At 40.6% G+C, this 21200-nt stretch overlaps 2 protein-coding genes across 4 annotated transcripts in view; both read right to left on the minus strand.

Annotated features, from left to right (window-relative positions):
- Nucleotides 1-83: 83 nt before the first annotated feature.
- lgmn (legumain) lies at nt 84-12214 on the minus strand. The gene is made up of 14 exons (XM_058056312.1): nt 12068-12214; nt 11683-11829; nt 10144-10241; nt 6792-6873; nt 6622-6704; nt 6468-6543; nt 5413-5475; nt 5281-5347; nt 4907-5025; nt 3578-3667; nt 3291-3494; nt 3009-3179; nt 2767-2834; nt 84-474 (listed from the first exon to the last, which is right to left on the minus strand). Exons 2-14 carry the CDS (start codon nt 11821-11823, stop codon nt 432-434), a joined length of 1305 nt encoding a protein of 434 aa, XP_057912295.1. The 5' UTR covers nt 11824-11829; nt 12068-12214; the 3' UTR covers nt 84-431.
- Nucleotides 12215-13244: 1030 nt separating this feature from the next.
- Nucleotides 13245-21200, minus strand: part of pcnx1 (pecanex 1) — a 32201-nt gene continuing 24245 nt past the window's right edge. For all 3 annotated transcript variants that reach the window (XM_058057054.1, XM_058057055.1, XM_058057053.1), the window contains 9 exons: nt 20721-20951; nt 20552-20652; nt 20325-20475; nt 18533-18763; nt 17195-17469; nt 16955-17094; nt 16374-16777; nt 16165-16305; nt 13245-14860 (listed from right to left, as the gene is read on the minus strand). In XM_058057054.1, the coding sequence (XP_057913037.1) occupies nt 14720-14860; nt 16165-16305; nt 16374-16777; nt 16955-17094; nt 17195-17469; nt 18533-18763; nt 20325-20475; nt 20552-20652; nt 20721-20951 (1815 nt within the window). In that variant the 3' untranslated portion in view covers nt 13245-14719. The remainder of the gene's footprint in view (nt 14861-16164; nt 16306-16373; nt 16778-16954; nt 17095-17194; nt 17470-18532; nt 18764-20324; nt 20476-20551; nt 20653-20720; nt 20952-21200) is intronic.

Consider the following 21200-nt stretch of genomic DNA (forward strand, 5'->3'; position numbering starts at 1 on the left):
TATTTCCTGTACTGAAAGATCACAACCGTCTAAAGGTGACTTGAGTATGTGTTAGAAGTGCACAAGAAAAATATTCTAACAGCTTTGGTGTGTCAGATTTTATTGAAAAAGCCTTTATGAGCTTCATCTTCAGTGTGTTTGCTTGACCTTTAATGCAAACATTTAATGTGAGGGCTGTCATCACACACATCAAGCTGATAGATAATCACATTCATAAAAGAAAAGACATATGTTGCCCTTAAAAGCACACAATCATTAAAAAGGCATTCACTAATCCTTCACACTGACAAGTGCAACTCATCTTAAAAGTCTTAAAACAAAACAAAAAATCTCTGCAGAATGAAAAGTCATCAGAAGACAAAAAGTCCAAGCGTGAATAGACAGCAATTGACCAGCATCACAGCGGCTTTCTTACTTTTTTTTCCCTCTTCTTACTTGCTGAAGTAACACACGGAGTCCATGGCCGTCTGGATGCTGCAGACACAACAACATCCACATAGTCATCTTAGCATCGTGGGAAATGGAAATAGAAAAAACAGCTCTTTTATGAGAACAAAGTCAAACTACAATTAATAATAACAAAGACCATTTGAAGAGAATATGATGTGGATTTGGTAGTATAGAATTGAAATATTCCAGTAAAAGACCTTGTACAAGTTGGAATATTATAGGAACAAACCAAGGAATAAAGTTGGCATTCTTGGAATATAAGGTGTTGTGTTATTATATTATACTGGCGTGTATTATAGTCCTGATCTGATCTCACTTCAGTCATGTCATGGTATTTCATGATAGTAGTAGTCACGTACTAGTAGTCATGTCATGGTATTTCATGATAGTAGTAGTCATGTACTAGTAGTCATGTCATGGTATTACATGATAGTAGTAGTCATGTACTAGTAGTCATGTCATGGTATTTCATGATAGTAGTAGTCATGTACTAGTAGTCATGTCATGGTATTTCATGATAGTAGTAGTCATGTCATGGTATTTCATGATAGTAGTAGTCATGTACTAGTAGTCATGTCATGGTATTTCATGATAGTAGTAGTCATGTACTAGTAGTCATGTCATGGTATTACATGATAGTAGTAGTCATGTACTAGTAGTCATGTCATGGTATTTCATGATAGTAGTAGTCATGTACTAGTAGTCATGTCATGGTATTTCATGATAGTAGTAGTCATGTCATGGTATTTCATGATAGTAGTAGTCATGTACTAGTAGTCATGTCATGGTATTTCATGATAGTAGTAGTCATGTACTAGTAGTCATGTCATGGTATTTCATGATAGTAGTAGTCATGTCATGGTATTTCATGATAGTAGTAGTCATGTACTAGTAGTCATGTCATGGTATTTCATGATAGTAGTAGTCATGTACTAGTAGTCATGTCATGGTATTCCATGATAGTAGTAGTCATGTACTAGTAGTCATGTCATGGTATTACATGATAGTAGTAGTCATGTACTAGTAGTCATGTCATGGTATTACATGATAGTAGTAGTCATGTACTAGTAGTCATGTCATGGTATTTCATGATAGTAGTAGTCATGTACTAGTAGTCATGTCATGGTATTTCGTGATAGTAGTAGTCATGTACTAGTAGTCATATCATGGTATTTCATGATAGTAGTAGTCATGTACCAGTAGTCATGTCATGGTATTTCATGATAGTAGTAGTCATGTACTTGTAGTCATGTCATGGTATTTCATGATAGTAGTAGTCATGTACTTGTAGTCATGTCATGGTATTTCATGTTAGTAGTAGTCATGTACTAGTAGTCATGTCATGGTATTTCATGATAGTAGTAGTCATGTACTAGTAGTCATGTCACGGTATTTCATGATAGTAGTAGTCATGTACTAGTAGTCATGTCATGGTATTTCATGATAGTAGTAGTCATGTACTAGTAGTCATGTCATGGTATTTCATGATAGTAGTAGTCATGTACTAGTCATATCATGGTATTTCATGATAGTAGTAGTCATGTACTAGTAGTCATGTCATGGTATTTCATGATAGGAGTAGTCATGTACTAGTAGTCATGTCATGGTATTCCATGATAGTAGTATAATAGTAGTCATGTCATGGTATTCCATGATTGTAGTACAATAGTAGTCATGTCATGGTATTCCATGATTGTAGTACAATAGTAGTCATGTCATGGTATTCCATGATAGTAGTAGTCATGTCATGGTATTCCATGATCGTAGTACAATAGTAGTCATGTCATGGTATTTCATGATAGTAGTGGTCATGTACTAGTAGTCATGTCATGGTATTCCATGATAGTAGTAGTCATGTCATGGTATTCCATGATTGTAGTACAATAGTAGTCATGTCATTTCATGATAGTAGTAGTCATGTACTAGTAGTCGTGTCATGGTATTTCATGATAGTAGTAGTCATGTACTAGTAGTCATGTCATGGTATTCCATGATCGTAGTACAATAGTAGTCATGTCATGGTATTCCATGATCGTAGTACAATAGTAGTCATGTCATGGTATTCCATGATCGTAGTACAATAGTAGTCATGCCACGGTATTCCATGATAGTAGTACAGTAGTAGTCATGTCATGGTATTCCATGATGCTTCCACTAATGAATCCCATCCCAACTAGTTCCAGTCCCTCTAACCTTCCAGGTGTGTACCCCCTCCACTGCCATCTAAATGATATTAGTACCATATTGGTCTTGAGTAGTCCAACCTTATGATATACGGTACATCAGTAGTAGTATTCATGCTAATCATAATACTACCTGTGGGCGCTGTATCCTCTCTGGCACAAGTTGAGGAGGACGTAGAGATGTCTTAAAGCGTATTCGTACTGCAACACAATACAAATACAAATGAGTACTTGGTGGAGAGCAACCACCTGAGAGGAAGTCTGATCTGACGTGGAGGTCGAAAGGAGAACCAAGGTGCATTCAGTGAAGATGTGCCACTTCCTGTTTGTTGTGCGACATGCGGAACCATTGAGTGTCATTGTTGTTGTTGCTACCTCAGCTTTGTTCCAGTTGAAGCAGGTGTGCTTGTAGTGGTCCACGGTGGCCCGGTAGCACTCGTGCTCTGACAGATCCCGTCTCTCCTGCACCACCTCATCGGCCTCCGCCCTGTCGCCCGTCACCCTGACGGCGATGTGACGCATAGTGGCGGCCAGCATCTCCCTGATCTGATGGTGGTCAGCATGTTCATGGTTAGCATGTTCACGTGTGTGTTTATTCTCAGTATATTGTGTACGGAAAGTGCTGTATCAATAAAGTTTGAATTTGATGGTCTTCACCTTCAAGTGAGCGTCTATTTCCGTCAGCAGCTCCCTGGCTTCTTTGATGTCGTTGGACGCCATCAGCTTCCTCTTCAGGATAGCCAGAGGGACGTCGGGGCTCGGTGTCAAGTCCGGGTCGGCGACGGGCGGCAGAGGGACACCGGGCGGGCTGACGGTCTTGGGGTTTCCCTGAAAGGTGGCCACCTTCATGTGGGCCATAGTCTGACAAGATGAAGAGGAGTGAGATGTTGAAGTCTGGCGTTGTGGATTTTTTTTTTTTTTTTGTGCGTGTGGCGTTGCCTGACTTTGTTTCCGAACTGCTGCACGTGGCTGGTGTTGGTGTGACTCCTGACGATCTTGAACTGTTTGAGGAGAGTTTCCTTGGAGAGGTCCTCCTGGGCACGCAAACATCACAAGACTAAGTCAAAACCAGCCACACCCAAGACCTGGATGAAAGAAGTCTCCTTCCCGAAGAACCGTGCCTAGCTTGACAACCAGCGGCTACTCATTCAACAAGCATCATTCTGGGCGGGGTGGGGGTGGGGGGGCACTTTCTCATATTTGACCCCTCCCATGTAGCTCACCAACAGCTGTCGGCATGATGCAGTGCCAACTTCAAGCTCAATCATAAAACTGCACCAAACATGATCTCCTCTATTGTGAGGTTGCATCATCACCAGTATATTTTTTATAACATATATATTTTTTTCAAAGATGATGGTTAGAGACAAAGTTTTATTTGTGTTTTTTTATTATTATTATTATTTAAAAAAAAATTTTATTTGTGTTTTTTAATGCAATTTGTGATGTGACCAGTAGAGGTTGCCGAGTTCACTGTTGAGAAGCGTGCGGCCTGCATTATCGAGTGTAGCGATCACAGACGGATGCAAGCTTCACAGCTCGCTATCGGACGAGGAATCGGTGTGAGTGCTGCACGCCGTTTGAACCGGAGGAGGACGACGTAGATTCCGAGGATTGACAAGCGCAAGGTGAACATCTACGCAAGGCGTCCAACAGCTCTATACAGAGGTATGACTAGCGCTACAACCGTATTAACGGCCTTCATCCTTTTAAACTTAAATAGCCAAAAACTTACCACTTCCACACAGATAGGGAGGATAACTATTAACAGTTATTTAACCTTTAACATGAACATGAATCAAACGTAATAATTTTTTCTGGGTACATGATACCATACAGCATCCATATCAAACTTATATTAAACTTTCATATCAAGGCGGGGGGCCTCAAAGTAGTGTCCTGCGGGCCACATTTGGCCCGCGGGCCGCGTGTTTGAGACCCCTGGTGTACAGTGTAATTCAAACACCATTTATGGATCTCGCGAAACCACCTGTCCACCGTGCAACTCGGATCTTTGATTAAATCGTGATTAATTAATTTGAAAACCACGATTAAAAATTGCAATCATTTGACAGCCCTAATCAAAATGTGATTTATGACCACAAAGGTCAGACTGTTATAGGTCATAAGTCAAAGGTCATAAATGAAGACCATGTGACAGCCCCTCCTTTAGGCTTAGTGTACAATTTGGTTGTAATTAGTGGTTAGTAATAGCAATATTAATAATCATATAGCTGTCCATGAATCATGACGCGTGTTTGAGATCCACTCACCTGGTCGGAGTCTTCCATCCAGTTGACGCTGTACCAGTCTCCCAGGTAGGTGTCCCGCTCGGAGTCGTAGTAGCAGGCGTACGACGACTCGTGGGCGTTGGCGGCCGTGGTGGCGTAAACTATAAGCAAACACATGCTGCGTTTGAAAGCTTGTACAGCTTGTACCTGGGCACGCCCATATAAGGAGGTCCTCAAGCGTTCAGAGCCATCCCAAACTTCTTTCAGGGCTCACTTCCAAATATGCAGATGTTTTTGTTTTTGCAATTTTCTTGTTAAGTAATATTTGTAGAAAGTGGTTGCTACTTTTTTTTGTCACGTGACACAAAGATGCACTAAGTAACCTAGGATGCTATCGGGCTTCAAGGTCAACTCACCGTCAATGTCATCAGGCAGGTGGTTCATCATTGATCCGGACTCGCACGCTTCTATGTACAGCACCATCTGACACATAGCGCTATTAGTATTAGCATGAGAAGTACTAGTATTCATGCTGATGAGGTACTGACCTTCTTGTACTTCTTATTGTCGTGCATGTACTTGATTGTGTCCTGGAGGTCTTTGACGTGCAGCTGCAAAGACGACATGGCGGTGACCATCTGATACCATGTACAGGCTTTTTTTTTTTTTCAAACCCACAACTTTCTGTTTTTCTATTTACTTTTTTTTCATATTTTCAATTAATTCCCATAAAATTAAAGCTCCTTTTTTCCATTCTTCGGTTGGTTTTTTAATCTACCAACTTCATTCCTAGAAAAATTACAGCTTTTTTTTTCACAATTCTGGTGTTTTTTTTATTTTCCAACTTTATTCCTATAAAAATTACAGCTTTTTAAATTATTATTATATATTTTTTTACGGCTAACATTTGCATGTTAGCATTGCTAGTATGCTAACAATAGAATACGAGCATTTAAAAAATATTTTCATGGATAGAACATTTTGTACTATTATGCTAGGTGTTAGCATGCTAACATTCTCATGTTAGCATTACCAGCATGTAAACATTAGAACAGTAGCATTTTTTTATCCATTTACATGGATAGACACTATTATGCTAGGTGTTAGCATGCTAACATTCTCATGTTAGCATTACCAGCATGTAAACATTAGAACAGCAGCATTTTTTTTGCCATTTACATGGATAGACACTATTATGCTAGGTGTTAGCATGCTAACATTCTCATGTTAGCATTACCAGCTTGTAAACATTAGAACGGTAGCATTTTTTTTGCCATTTTCATGGATAGACACTATTATGCTAGGTGTTATAACGCTAACGTGAGCATTGCTAGCATCCTAAGATGAGCAGACTAGCATTTAAAAAAAATTATAAGATGAACTTAACTTAAGTGGACACAGTATCATGCAAGGTGTTATCATTTTAGCATGCTAACAATTATACTTTCAGGGTAGGAACTTATACAAATAAATTGCGCTATTGTGAGAGGCGTTAGCATGCTAACGTTAGTGTGCGAGTATTCTTGAAGTCATTCAAACCCTTCCATGGTATTCCATGGTACCCTTCCATCTTGCATTTACCAAAGAAAGAAAGGATGCCCACCTCTCCAATGGGGAAAGCCAGAATTCCGGGTGCGCCGTGGTCAGTGAAGTAAACAAAGATGTGGTCGTTCGGGCCACTGCGGCGATAAAAAGTAGCAAGATAAAACTTTATGATACGCTGAATTAAAAAATTTGGTTTTCCATCAATCACTCACCTCTTCAACACTTTGCCTGAACCACCTTTGACTTTGGAGGCGTCACCCCGCAGGACAGCCAGGAAGTTCTCTGGAGTCACTGCCTGCACACACACACACACACACACACACACACACATTGAGTGTGGTGCAAAAGTACATGCTAGACAGTGATGTGGATGACGACTGACTTCAGCAGTGTAGTCCTTGACCACGCCCTTGTAGACGTCGGTACCGTTGGGCCTGTTGATCAGGATGCCGGGGGTTGGGTTCCTGCAGGAAGGACAAGGTGTCGTCAGCTGATCACACTAACTGGGACAGACAGACATCGGTTGAAGACGCCAGGCTATAAATACAAGATCTTTTCCAGATGGTGATTTCTGTCAGGCATTGACACGGCCAGCCCTTCTGATGCTAAAGCTAAGAAGCTGTGATGGATGTATTGTGTCCAAATGAAAGTTATGCTTGAAATGTATCTTTTCACAAGTCAACTGATACTTTGCTGAAGAACACAATGTTTCCTGAGGAAAGATGAGTCCTTCTTTTGGTAGGTTCCATGTTTATATAGCCTAAGGACACAATAATCTGTGTGCCTTGAAACATCGTCTGTCCCTAGAAGAATGGCTGGGATTCAATGACTTCATTTAAGACAACAAGAAATCAGAGGCGCCACTTTTTAGTGACCCGAGCCAAAAGAGTCGTTCGTTCATTTGTTCATTTTCTACCGCTTTTCCTCACGAGGGTCGCGACGGTGCTGGAGCCTATCCCAGCTGTCTTCGGGCGAGAGACAGGGTACACCCTGAACTGGTGGTCAGCCAATCACAGGGGCACATATAGACAAACAACCATTCACACTCACATTCATACCTATGGACAATTTGGAGTCGCTAATTAACCTAGCATGTTTTTGGAATGTGGGAGGAAACCAGAGTACCCGGAGAAAACCCGGAGAACATGCAAACTCGACACAGAAATGGCCGAGGGTGGAATTGAACCCTGGTCTCCTAGCTGTGAGGTCTCCTCAGCGTGTGAGGAGACACCATGGGCACGAGCCAAGAATCTGCTGAAAAAGTCATTTCAAGTTAAACGTTAACTACAAAGCCCATGAAAACTGATAAAGCTCAGACCTATCCAACCAAAAACCTTGCCCTACTTTCTTACAGACAGCAGCAGACCTGTCTATCTGTGTCTTCCATTGATTCAGAGGTTTTCTTATCACCCGTGTAAGACAAAAGGGCACCCGGGAGTCAATAATGTCATGTGGCATCGCTAAAAACGTCACATGTCGAACAATGATAAAAAATCCAAAAAGATCCATTTCAAAAAGCTGCAGTTTTGTGTCATAGCTAGAAGCCTGCACCACAGATAGGTTGCAATCCTGTGGGAAACAGTCTACAGTCATCCCATATATATATATATACACATAATATATATATTTTAGGGCTGTCAAAGTTACAAACATGTTCATGGAAGTTTCCTTTAACGGCGGCCATTTTTTGAGGCGCGATGAACGTAGAAGGTGGTAAACAGGTTTTCTATGTCTTATTTTCTCTTATGATGTCTACTATATTGGTTAATATGAGTGTAAAGGTGACTATATGGGTGTTATTTCATGTCTAAAGGGCTCTAATCATGTTAAAAAGTGTATTTAGAAGGAGGTAAACAGGTTTTTTATGTCTTATTTTCTCCTATGATGTCTACTATATTGGTTAATAAACTATAGGGGTGTTATTTCATGTCTATAGGGCTCTAATCATGTTAAAAAGTGTATTTAGAAGGTGGTAAACAGGTTTTCTATGTCTTATTTTCTCTTATGATGTCTACTATATTGGTTAATATGAGTGTAAAGGTGACTATAGGGGTGTTATTTCATGTCTAGAGGGCTCTAATCATGTTAAAAAGTGTATTTAGAACGCGGTAAACAGATTTTTCCATGTCTTATTTTCTCTTATGATGTCTACTATATTGGTTAATATGAGTGTAAAGGTGACTATAGGGGTGTTATTTTGTGTCTAGAGGGCTCTAATCATGTTAAAAAGTGTATTTAGAAGGTGGTAAAAGGTTTTCTATGTCTTATTTTTTCTGATGATGTCTACTATATTGGCTAATAGGAGTGTAAAGGTTCCACCCTCAGCCATCTCTGTGTGGAGTTTGCATGTTCTCCCCGTGCATGCGTGGGTTTTCTCCGGGTACCCCGCCTCTTGCCCAAAGACAGCTGGGATAGGCTCCAGCATCCCCCGCAAGCCTCGTGAGGATAAGCAGTAGAAAATGAATGAATGAATTAATGAGTGTAAAGGTTACTGTGTGGATGTTATTTAATGTCTAGAGGGCTCTAATCATGTTGGAAAGTGTATTGAGAAGGCATGGTACTTCTACCAGTGGGGTTAGGAACCAACACAGTGCCATCAGGGAGGGATGAGTGACTGGATGAAAGCGTCATGGTGAGACTCCTTATCTTGTTTGTGCAGCAGCTGTGCACATTTTGATGTGTCAGCAGAAAAAAAAAAGCTGGTTCATGTCAACATTCATGCCTCAATTCTCGTGCAAACACGAGCCAAAGATTCCCTCAGTGAGAAAGGAGGAAGTAGATGCAGATTCATCACATGATATGTAGAAATGTTTCTACTTCCACGCTGGCTTTCTGCCTTCACTTGATGGATTTCAATCACAAATCTCAAACCTCCCGACAACACCAAGACATTATTTCCATCCTCCCACCTGACATCATACATCCTACATAAGGCTCATTCCACAAATATCATTCCACCAAAATATAATATAAAATGTTGCATGAATAATGTCATAATATGAGGAGTTACTTTTATAGCATCAAATATGAAAGGAAAAGAATGATTTCTTTTCTTCATAGTCATACTATGATGAAAAACAAACAAAACCAGTTGCCGCTTTTGGAAAAGGGGTGTTGGAAAAATAGCGTAAGAAAAAGAGGAATAGTCAGAACAAGCAGAGGAAATGAAGAACAACAACCCAGAAAACTTCCTCGTTTCAGGACAATGAGGTCGTATTTTCAGCTGAAACCATTCATAGCATTATTTTCTTCTCTGATATTAATATCACGACTTGCTTATCAGCATATTCACATTTATCATATATATTATAACCTTTTTTAACAAAAGACAACAATTATTTTGGACATACGTCAACATTCTCCTACTCCTTTTTCTCATCTTTAAGACTTTACCCGGACAATATCCTGACTTGATGCCCATCCTTTCCTTTCTTCTTCTGCTTTCTTCTTGTAAATATGTCATAATGATGACTAATATGTGAGATTTTTAATACAACTGAATTTGTCCAAGCTTAATTTGTTGTTGATCATTTTTAAAATGACATATTTTTCCTTTAATACGTCAACCTCACCAAAGTAAAATGCATTAAATGCATGTTATATACATGAGAAATAATATGTACATTTTTAATACAGAAATAAATAAAGCAAGATAGCGGCACGTCAACTTAAGCAAACTTTGGCCTTAAGCGCTGTGGCTGTAGGCAACCTCCCGATGAGGTGGATGTACTTACTCGTCAGCGTCTGCCAGGTCATCCATCATCATGACCACGATCTGCTCATCCGGGATGCCGTTCTTGTGGACGATCTGGTAGGCGTGGCATGCGTCAGCCTGCCATGCACACACATGCGTTTTAATCTAGAATGTTGAATGTATAAATACTGTATACACAAGGTAGTATTTCAAATATTCAACTCTTCACATGAAAACTGGTTTCCAGCAGGGGCCGTATGCTGCAGAAGAAAGAGGCGGGGGGGCCACTTTTGTGTTTGTTTGTACAAGCGTGTAATGGCACATTTATTCTTTTTTTATGTACTTTTTTATTATGACAGTACTCCTTTTGAAAACATGCTTTCTTTAATATTGCAACGTCATGCTTCTACAATATTATTATCATAATATGAATTTATTCTGGTCAAATCACCACCTATTTTCTTGTAGAAACGACCATTTTATGTCTATTTATTAAAGCTTTACTCTCCTAATATTTGGACTTTATTATCATAATATTAGAATATTTTTCCCAACCTAATTGCACATATTTTATTTTTTTTTTATTTATTTTTTTTTACTTTTGACCAAATAAAAATAATTTTCTTTAATATTTCAACTTGATGCTTCTGAAATCAAATTGTATTCTTGTAAATGTATGACTTTTTTCTTGTAAGATCACCACTTGTATATGTCTTATGATTATGAGAACCTCTCATACTTGGACATTATTCTCATAATATTAGAACATTTTTCCCAACCGAATTGCACATATTTTAGTTGTTTTTTTTGTGTTTTTTTTTTTTACTTTTGACCAAATAAAAATAATTTTCTTTAATATTTCAACTTGATGCTTCTGAAATCAAATTGTATTCTTGTAAGATCACCACTTGTATATGTCTTATGATTATGAGAACCTCTCATATTTGGACATTATTCTCATAATATTAGAACATTTTTCCCAACCTAATTGCACATATTTTAGTTGTTTTTTTGTGTGTTTTTTTTTTTTTTTTACTTTTGACCAAATAAAAATAATTTTCTTTAATATTTCAACTTGATGCTTCTGAAATCAAATTGTATTCTTGTAAATGTATGACTTTTTTCTTGTAAGATCACCACTTGTATATGTCTTATGATTATGAGAACCTCTCATATTTGGACATTATTCTCATAATATTAGAACATTTTTTCCAACCTAATTGCACATATTTTAGTTGTTTTTTTGTGTGTTTTTTTTACTTTTGACCAAATAAAAATAATTTTCTTTAATATTTCAACTTGATGCTTCTGAAATCAATTTTTTTTCTTGTAAGATCACCACTTGTATATGTCTTATTATTATGAGAACCTTTCATATTTGGACATTATTTTTGCTGTTTAATTGTATTTTGACAATGTGCTGAGGTTTGCACTTTGGCCAGCCCCGAGCTCCCTTATAATAAGATGCTTTGCTTATTTTTACACTTGCACAAGCGCTAAGGTATCAGATAAATATGGTGAATTAATAATTCCTATGCTGTCAACAAACAGGAAGAACTGAAATGACGTCATGTCGCACCTGATGTCTGTAGTTGTACCAAGAAGCAGAACCCGCCACAATCACCACCCAGTTTTTCCCCTCTTCCGGTTCCTGGGTGGGGAAGGAGTTGGCCAAAGCCAGGAAGAGTCCCAGCAGGACAGGAAGGACTAGAGTACCCATTTCCGTCTGTTGTTGAACACATATAAACAGGAGCTAGTATCGCTTAAAGGCTATTGTTATGGTTTATTTTAAATAAGGTCAGTGGAGCACAAAACGCCACAAAAGTCGATATGGATGTCACATGACATCCATTCTCCCGGTGCTATGCTAGCAAGTTAGCCACACAGGAAGCAGCTTTTTAAGGCTCAAAAGGCTGCTTAAATAACGTCAAACATTTGTGCTGGAAAGAACACATTGTTGTTACCTGTCTCTGGCGGTGGAGATGTGACGACGCGCGAAGGGGAACAGTTCTTTAACCTCGTCCGGCTCACATCGGCGTTATTTATATGTGACGTCTGGGAAAAACACCAGGCTGGAATGCCAGAGCGGCAGCCAATCAGAGGACGGAGGGGGCGGGGTTTACCTGGAACGAGTCATGTGCTCTCAGACAAGCATGAATTTGACTGAAACCGATTAAAAAAATAAACTTTGATTTGATCTGTCAAATATGCCTTATCTTTAAACTTTAAACTAAACATGTTTATCCAAAAAGCCCTCGTTTTACAAGAATACATTTGTGATATAACATAATTTTAGGAACGAAATATTTGAAATATTCAATAATTTTCTAACAAAAACTCATGATATTATGAGAAACAGAAAACAACGTTATGTTTAATAATGTTTAATTAGATTGGGGAAAAGTTATGATGGGTATAAAGTCATAAGAACATTTACAAGACAAAAGTAGAAATAAAAAAACAGGAAAAATGTAATTTTACAAAAATAAAGTCAGAATTTTAAAAGGAAAAAATATTTAAAATGAAAGAACAAAAACTTGCCATTTTACAAGAGCAACAGTGTAATGAGGAAAAAGTATAAAGTTGGAATATTCAAGAAAAAAAGTAATATTATAAAAACCATAGTCGTCAATTTTGGACATTTAATTTTAGGGAAAATTTATATTATTATGGAAATAAAGTCAATATAAAAATGTTACAATTTAAGGAGAAAAAGAATAACATTTGTGGGAAAAATAACATATTTTTAATAACATTAAGTTGAAATATCCCAGCCATTGTTTTTCTATGCCGCTTATCCTCACTAGGGTAGGAATATGCTGGAGCCTATCCCAGCTGTCCTCGGACCAGAGGCCCGGACTGGTGGCCAGCCAATCACAGGGCACATATAGACAAACAACCATTCACACTCACATTCATACCTATGGACAATTTGGAGTGGCCAATGAAGCTAGCATGTTTTTGGAATGTGGGAGGAAACCGGAAGTGTTGGTGAAGACTAACTAACTTGAAGAAGGAGCAGGAGGCCAAAATGTCTGCAATAAATTGCACTTTAATTTCTGTGAATATAGAAAAGGAATTCAGTTCAGTAATTCAACAATCCACCCCCCCCCCAATCCCCAGTCCCCCCCCAGTCTGTCTCAAAAAGCAAAGGGAGAAAAAAGATGGTAACAATCTGTAAATATCATGTTGACAGTAATAAATATCCAAAACCAAATACTTTATACACTGACATGATATATATATTTCTGTAAATATATATACTGTATATATATTTATATATATATATATATATATGGATATTAGTCTTACAGTAAAAAGTTCTTTTCAAGTTCAGCAAGGAAAGAAGAAGAAATAAAGAAAACATTTTTGGAAATGTTCCTTTCCAAGGCATCAGTAACCATGGCCATTCATGTCCATGTCCGTGTCCATGTTTGTGTCCATGTCATGTCCATGTTTGTGTCCGTGTCATGTTTGTTTCCATGTCCATGTCCGTGTCCATGTCCATGTCCATGTCCATGTCCGTGTCCGTGTCATGGCTGTGTCCATGTCCATGTCATGGTTGTGTCCATGTCATGGTTGTGTCCATGTCCATGTCATGGTTGTGTCCATGTCCATGTCATGTCCGTGTCATGGTTGTGTCCATGTCCATGTCATGTTCGTGTCATGGTTGTGTCCATGTCCATGTCATGTCATGTCCGTGTCATGGTTGTGTCCATGTCCATGTCATGTCCGTGTCATGGTTGTGTCCATGTCCATGTCATGTCCGGTTTCCATGTCCGTGTCCATGTAGGTGTCATGTCCATGTCTATGTCATGGTTGTGTCCATATCCATGTCATGTCCGGTTTCCATGTCAGTGTCCATGTAGGTGTCATGTCCGTGTCCATGTCATGGTTGTGTCCATGTCCACGTCATGTCCGTGTCCATGTAGGTGTCATGTCCATGTCATGTCCGTGTCCATGTAGGTGTCTATGTCCATGTCATGTCCGTGTCCATGTCATGGTTGTGTCCATGTCCATGTCATGTCCGTGTCATGGTTGTGTCCGTGTCCATGTAGGTGTCGTGTCCATGTAGGTGTCGTGTCCATGTAGGTGTCGTGTCCATGTCTGTGTCCATGTCCATGTCTGTGTCCATGTCATGTCCGTGTCATGGTTGTGTCCATGTCCATGTCGCGTCCATGTCCATATAGTGTCCGTGTCCATGTCCTGTTTGTGTCCATGACATGTTCATGTTTTGTGGCCATGTTTGTGTCCATGTCATGTCCGTGTCCATAAATAAGATTGATTGTAGTGCATGACTGAAAAACAACAAGGAGAAAATAAAATAGTGCAACTTTTGTCTGTTTTCCGAGTAACAAAATGAAAGGTCCAACTGGAAAGGTCGTCTTGGCAGCCAAAAAAAAAAAAGAAAACGTTGGTACGTGTGCGGGGAAGCCTTACGGCCGCCATGTTTCTCCGCCCCTCCACAGACGTGTCGAATGAGGTGCATAGAAAAGAAGCAACGTTGAAGCGTCATGCAGCATTTTGGCAAAGCAAGGCAGGCGGTGCGGGAGGAGGAAGATGAGGAGGAAGATGGTCGGGCCATGACGCTTGCCTTTTGTTTGGTTTTTTTCCCGTCAAACCTCGGCTCCCAGTTCGATGACGCCGGTCTCCATGATGGGCACCAGCTTATCTTCCACCTGAACCAGCAGGATGGTCTTGTCCGTGTGGGAACGCTTGGCCGGGTCTCGGCAGCGGGGCACCCAGCGGTGAACGACCTGTGGAGGGGATGGATCCTTGATTGACAGTAATGTTATCTTTGATACCTTCTTGTGGGTCAGGGTAGAACTTCTCATGATTCTTCTCTCTTCTCCAAGATTTGGACTTTATTCTGATTCCCCCCCAATTCATTCATGTTTTTTTATTTCCTAATTATGTCAACATTGTCTCTCTAGTCATGTTGGACCTTTGTCCCATGATGGTGGGAGGGTGTGACTGTGAGGGAATTAAAGTAGGTCAGCAGGGACTTTTATCTTTACAGCAGGTCACCAGAGACCAACATCAGCAGCAGCGTCTGGAGAACAGCTGACTGAAGATTACTAAATGACATTCAAAAACATCAGCCCTGGTGTACACCTTCATATAAATAGTCTTTTTAAAGTCATGTGTGATATTAAGACAAACACTAAATAAAGTGGTCATGTTGGGGAAATATAGAAGACAGATCTGATCCACTTAGAACTGACTTAGATCTACTTAGAACCTCATAAGGTCCTAATGTGCTAAATGTTTATTCTAGCTAGTCTTACACTGGTCTTAAGATTTCAATCAGGTCCATTATTATGAAAATAAAGGTGGAATATTATGAGAATAAAGTCCCAATATTATAGGAATAAAGTCCCAATATTTCAGAAATAAAGTCCTAATATTATAGGAATAAAGTCCCAATATTTCAGAAATAAAGTCCTAATATTATAGGAATAAAGTCCCAATATTATAGGAATAAAGTCCCAATATTTCAAAAATAAAGTCCTAATATTATAGGAATAAAGTCCCAATATTTCAGAAATAAAGTCCCAATATTATAGGAATAAAGTCCCAATATTTCAGAAATAAAGTCCTAATATTATAGGAATAATGTCCCAATATTTCAGAAATAAAGTCCTAATATTATAGGAATAAAGTCCCAATATTATAGGAATAAAGTCCCAATATTTCAGAAATAAAGTCCCAATATTTCAGAAATAAAGTCCCAATATTTCAGAAATAAAGTCCCAATATTATAGGAATAAAGTCCCAATATTTCAGAAATAAAGTCCCAAAATTATAGGAATAAAGTCCCAATATTTCAGAAATAAAGTCCTAATATTATAGGAATAAAGTCCCAATATTTCAGAAATATTGAAATATTTCAGTATCATTTGGGCCTTTTCCCGTATCATTCATGGGCGCTTTCTAGGGTACAGGGCCAATTAATACTGTAGTATGTGATAAAGAAGTAGTATATGTTAGTGAGTCAAGTGTTTTTGCCCCCCCCCCACTCTCAGCTGGAGGAAGACATGGGTGTGGGGTCTGTACTTACGTGTCCTTCCATGCCCTCTTGGGGGCTCCAGTCCCTCCAGCAGGTGCGCCCCGCCCTCAGTCTCAGCGTCTCGTCAGGCCACTGGAGTTCTTTGCGTTTGGACACGTTGATGTTCTCCAGCACCTGACCGGGGTCCGTAATCTGCACACCCAACGCAACAGTGGTTCAAGATGGCCGCCAAAGAGGAGGAGATGATGCGAGCTACGCACCTGTACTCTGTAGGAGATGTCGTCCCTCCTGACGGAGGACACCGCGGGGTTGTGCTGCTGCGGGTGATGATGATGATGATGGTGGTGAAGATGCTGCTGGCCGAGGGGATCCGTCACGAGGCCCGCTAGTGTGTGGCGCTTACACGGGGGGACACTATGGCCGGAGAGGGAGGAGGCGGGGCCGGCCGGGTCTGAGGTGGAGCCTAGACGCAGCTGCAGAGAAGACGGGAGCGAAGACGGCTGGCCGCCAGACGAGCGGCGACACGGTTCCGGTCCTGTTGCCGACGTACGCGGCGACGAGCGCCGGCCGCCGCGGTATGACGAAGACCGGCTGGTCGTGGAGGCTCGGGCGGGCGAGTGGCGGACGGGGCCCGACTGGACCGACTGGGAACTCTGGCTGGAGCCTAGGGGACACAAAGTCCAACCTCAGAGTCTGATGGCGAGGTGATGATGACAGCTGCGGCCCGATGATCGCCATATGTCTCGATATACGTCTCTACGCAGCCCAAAGAACGGGAAAATAGGTCTACTTGCAGCAGACCTGTTCCACATGGAAAATCAGCAACCCTGACGTTCCTCACCAAGGCCACGAGGATGGGAGGAGTGCGGGGGGGCCTGAGACACGGAGCTCTGCTGCGAGTCGGCGCAGGAGAGACCCCCGGCGTCGGAATCCTCGATATTCCCTCCGCTGTTGCAGCCGGCACCGCAGCCTTTCCGTAATCTGGGAAGAACAGACGACGATCCCACGCTGAGTACTACGTCGACAGGGCGCCCAATACTAGGAATAGTATTTCATTCGAAAGGAATAAAAGTTTGAGTACCTGTGCCAGGTGCTGACAACAAAGTTTCGGATGTTTGCGATGCTGATGGGCCCGCCCAGGACGTGTCCCAACTGGGGGTGGGAGTCGCAGTACGAGGTGGTGAGGGGCGACACGTAGATGGGGTAGCCGATGGGCTGGTCGCACGAGGAGTTGATCATGTTGCGTAGCGCCTGCTTGGCGTTCTGGATGCTGCCGCGTTCCGGGTTGCGGTTCCTGAGGAAGACCAGTTCCTGCTGCTGGCCCGCCCACAGACCTCGCACGCATTCCTTGTTCACCTGACACGACACGACACAAGCCTGGTTCACCAACATCTCTGTTCTACGTGGACACTAAATCATCTCTTCTCCATCTATTCATCATATTTTCACTTTATTCCCCCATAAAATCAGGACTTTATTCTCCAAATATTATCATGTTATTCCCATCATATTTTCACTTTATTACCCATAAAATCACGACTTTATTCTCTTAATATTATCATTTAATTCCCATCATATTTTCACTTATTCCCCATGAAATCATGACTTTATTCTCCTAATCTTACTGTGTTATTCCCATCATATGTTGACTTTATTCTCCTAATCTTATCATGTTAATCCCATCATATTTTCACTTTATTCCCCATAAAATCATGACTTTATTCTCCTAATATTATCATGTTATTCAAATCATATTTTCACTTTATTCACCATAAAATCACGACTTTATTCTCTTAATATTATCATGTTATTCCCATCATATTTTCACTTTATTCCCCATAGAACCATGACTTTATTCTCTTAATATTATCGTGTTATTCCCATCATATTTTCACTTTATTCCCCTATAAAATCATGACTTTATTCTCCAAATATAATCATGTTATTCCCATATTTTCACTTTATTCCTTATAAAATCATGACTTTATTCTCCAAATATTATGTTATTCCCATCATATTTTCACATTATTCCCCCATAAAATCATGACTTAATTCTCCTAATATAATCATGTTATTCCCATCCTATTTTCACTTTATTCCCCATAAAATCATTACTTTTTTCCCCTAATCTTATTGTGTTATTTCCATATTTTCACTGTATTCCTCATAAAATCATGACTTTATTCTCCTAATCTTATCGTGTTATTCCTATCATATTTTCACTTTATTCCCCATAAAATCATGGACTTTATTCTCCTAATATAATCATGTTAATCCCATCATATTTTCACTTTATTCCCCCATAAAATCATGACTTTATTCTCCAAATATTATCATGTTATTCCCATCATGTTTCTCATAATGTTTCTGATGAAAGTCAGACTTTAGTCTTGTCCAAGGAGGTTGTCTTATTATCTACCTTGATGACTCTGAAGCTGAGGTAGCGTCGGTTGAGCATGATGATCTTGTACTCGTTGGTGCCCTCGTCCAGGACGTGGCGCAGGGCGAGGAGCGAGTGGGCGTTGGAGAGCACGGCACTCCTCCACGCCGGGTCGCCCTCGTGAGCAATGACCAGGTTCTGCTGGTGCGAGGAGATGGCCTCAAACAGGACCGCCGGCTCCTCATACTCATCGGGGGACGTGAAGTGGTCCTGGTGAGGAAGAGGAGGAGGAGGAAGTGGTTAAGGCATGACGAGGCAAGGGCGTAGTTGTGTACTTGTGTTTAGAAGGTGGTAAGCAGGTTTTCGAATGTTTTATTTCCTCTTTATGATGTCTACTATATTGGCTAATAGGAGTATAAAGGTGACTATAGGGGTGTTATTTTATGTCTAGAGGGCTCTAAACATGTTAAAACTGTGTAGATGGTCGTCAGAAGGTTTTCCATGTCTTATGATGTCTACTATATTAGCAAATAAAAGTATAAAAGGTGACTATAGGGGTGTTATGTCATGCCCAGAGGGCTCTAATCATGTTAAAACTTTATTTAGAAGGTCGTCAGAAGGTTTTCCATGTCTTATGATGTCTACTATATTAGCAAATAAAAGTGTAAAGGTGACTGTAGGGGTGTTATGTCATGCCTAGAGGGCTCTAATCATGTTAAAACTTTATTTAGAAGGTCGTTGGAACGTTTTCCATGTCTTATGACGTCTACTATATTGGCTAATAGAAGTGTAAAGGTGACTGTAGGGGTGTTACATCATGCCCAGAGGGCTCTAATCATGTTAAAACTTTATTTAGAATGTTGTCAGAAGGTTTTCCATGTCTTATGATGTCTACTATATTGGCTAATAAAAGTGTAAAGGTGACTGTAGGGGTGTTATGTCATGCCCAGAGGGCTCTAATCATGTTAAAACTTTATTTAGATTGACATCAGAAGGTTTTCCATGTCTTATGATGTCTACTATATTAGCAAATAAAAGTGTAAAGGTGACTGTAGGGGTGTTATGTCATGCCCAGAGGGCTCTAATCATGTTAAAACTTTATTTAGATTGACATCAGAAGGTTTTCCATGTCTTATGATGTCTACTATATTGGCTAATAGAAGTGTAAATGTGACTGTAGGGGTGTTATGTCATGCCTAGAGGGCTCTAATCATGTTAAAACTTTATTTAGAATGTCGTCAGAAGGTTTTCCATGTCTTATGATGTCTACCATATTGGCTAATAGAAGTGTAAAGGTGACTGTAGGGGTGTTATGTCATGCCTAGAGGGCTCTAATCATGTTAAAACTTTATTTAGAAGGTTGTTGGAACGTTTTCCATGTCTTATGACGTCTACTATATTGGCTAATAGAAGTGTAAAGGTGACTGTAGGGGTGTTGCATCATGCCCAGAGGGCTCTAATCATGTTAAAACTTTATTTAGAAGGTCGTGAGAAGGTTTTCATGTCTTATGATGTCTACTATATTGGCTAATAAAAATGTAAAGGTGACTGTAGGGGTGCTATGTCATGCCTAGAGGGCTCTAATCATGTTAAAACTTTATTTAGAAGGTGGTCAGAAGGTTTGATGTCTACTATATTGGCATCTTTTCATGTTTCACTACGACTAAAAAAGGTTTGGATTGTCCTGCGGCAAGGCCAAGGTCACCTATCATGGCTTTGGGCCAAAGTTGCCGCACTTTCAGGAAGGACGTAGAGCATGTACACAGTGTACTTACTGAAGTATACCAGAGGAAATATTGTGTTCGAGATGCTCTGCGTCCAAGCTTCTCACCTGGTGGAGTTTGAGGGACATTCGGATGCCAGGTACCACAACCTTCCTCAGCAGCTCCATGTCAGCAAAGATCCACTCGTCTCGTGCCGAAGAGATGCGGAAATCTCCTTTGAACAAAGCGTGAAGCCCGTAGAGGAAGGACTCCAGGTTGCTGGTGCAGACAAGGATGGGTCAGCACCACACGTACACAACATACATGTTGTTTGTGGGAAGAACGTTTGAGGAACCTGGACATGTGATGAGCTGCCGTTCCCAGAGCTCTCCTGCCCAGCACACACAGCCCGAAGCAGAGCAGCACCACAGGCGAGTCCCTCTCGCTGTCCAGCGGCTACAAAGACACAAGACACTCCGTCACGCTCATCCTGGAGCTCCACCCGACTCACACTGTGACAGAACCTCGGCCCTGCGAGAGTTGCAGTACTGGATCCAGCCCAGGTAGACTCCGCAGAAGCTGTCCCTGGAGATGCCGGCCAGCCGATGGTCGTAGTCCTCGTCGATGTTGGGGTTAAAAGTTGCATCCAGGTCCACGTAGTTCCTCTCGCCGCACGCTTGCAGGCCCTCCTTCATGGTGTCGTTGGACAGCCACTCCTCCAGCTTGGGTGAGACCATCACGTAGTAGATGATGCCCTGACCACCAGGAGAACACACCGGGACACAGACATTTCATATTTTTTCTATGTTTTATTTCCTCTTTATGATGTCTATTATATTGGCTAGTATTATCATGTTATTCCCATCATATTTTCACTTATTCCCCATAAAATCATGACTTTATTCTCCTAATCTCATTGTGTTATTCCCATCATATGTTGACTTTATTCCCCATAAAATCATGACTTTATTCTCCTAATATAATCATGTTATTCCCATCATATT

This window comes from Doryrhamphus excisus, chromosome 19 (assembly GCF_030265055.1).
Source record: "Doryrhamphus excisus isolate RoL2022-K1 chromosome 19, RoL_Dexc_1.0, whole genome shotgun sequence".
Taxonomy (NCBI): Eukaryota; Metazoa; Chordata; class Actinopteri; order Syngnathiformes; family Syngnathidae; genus Doryrhamphus; species Doryrhamphus excisus.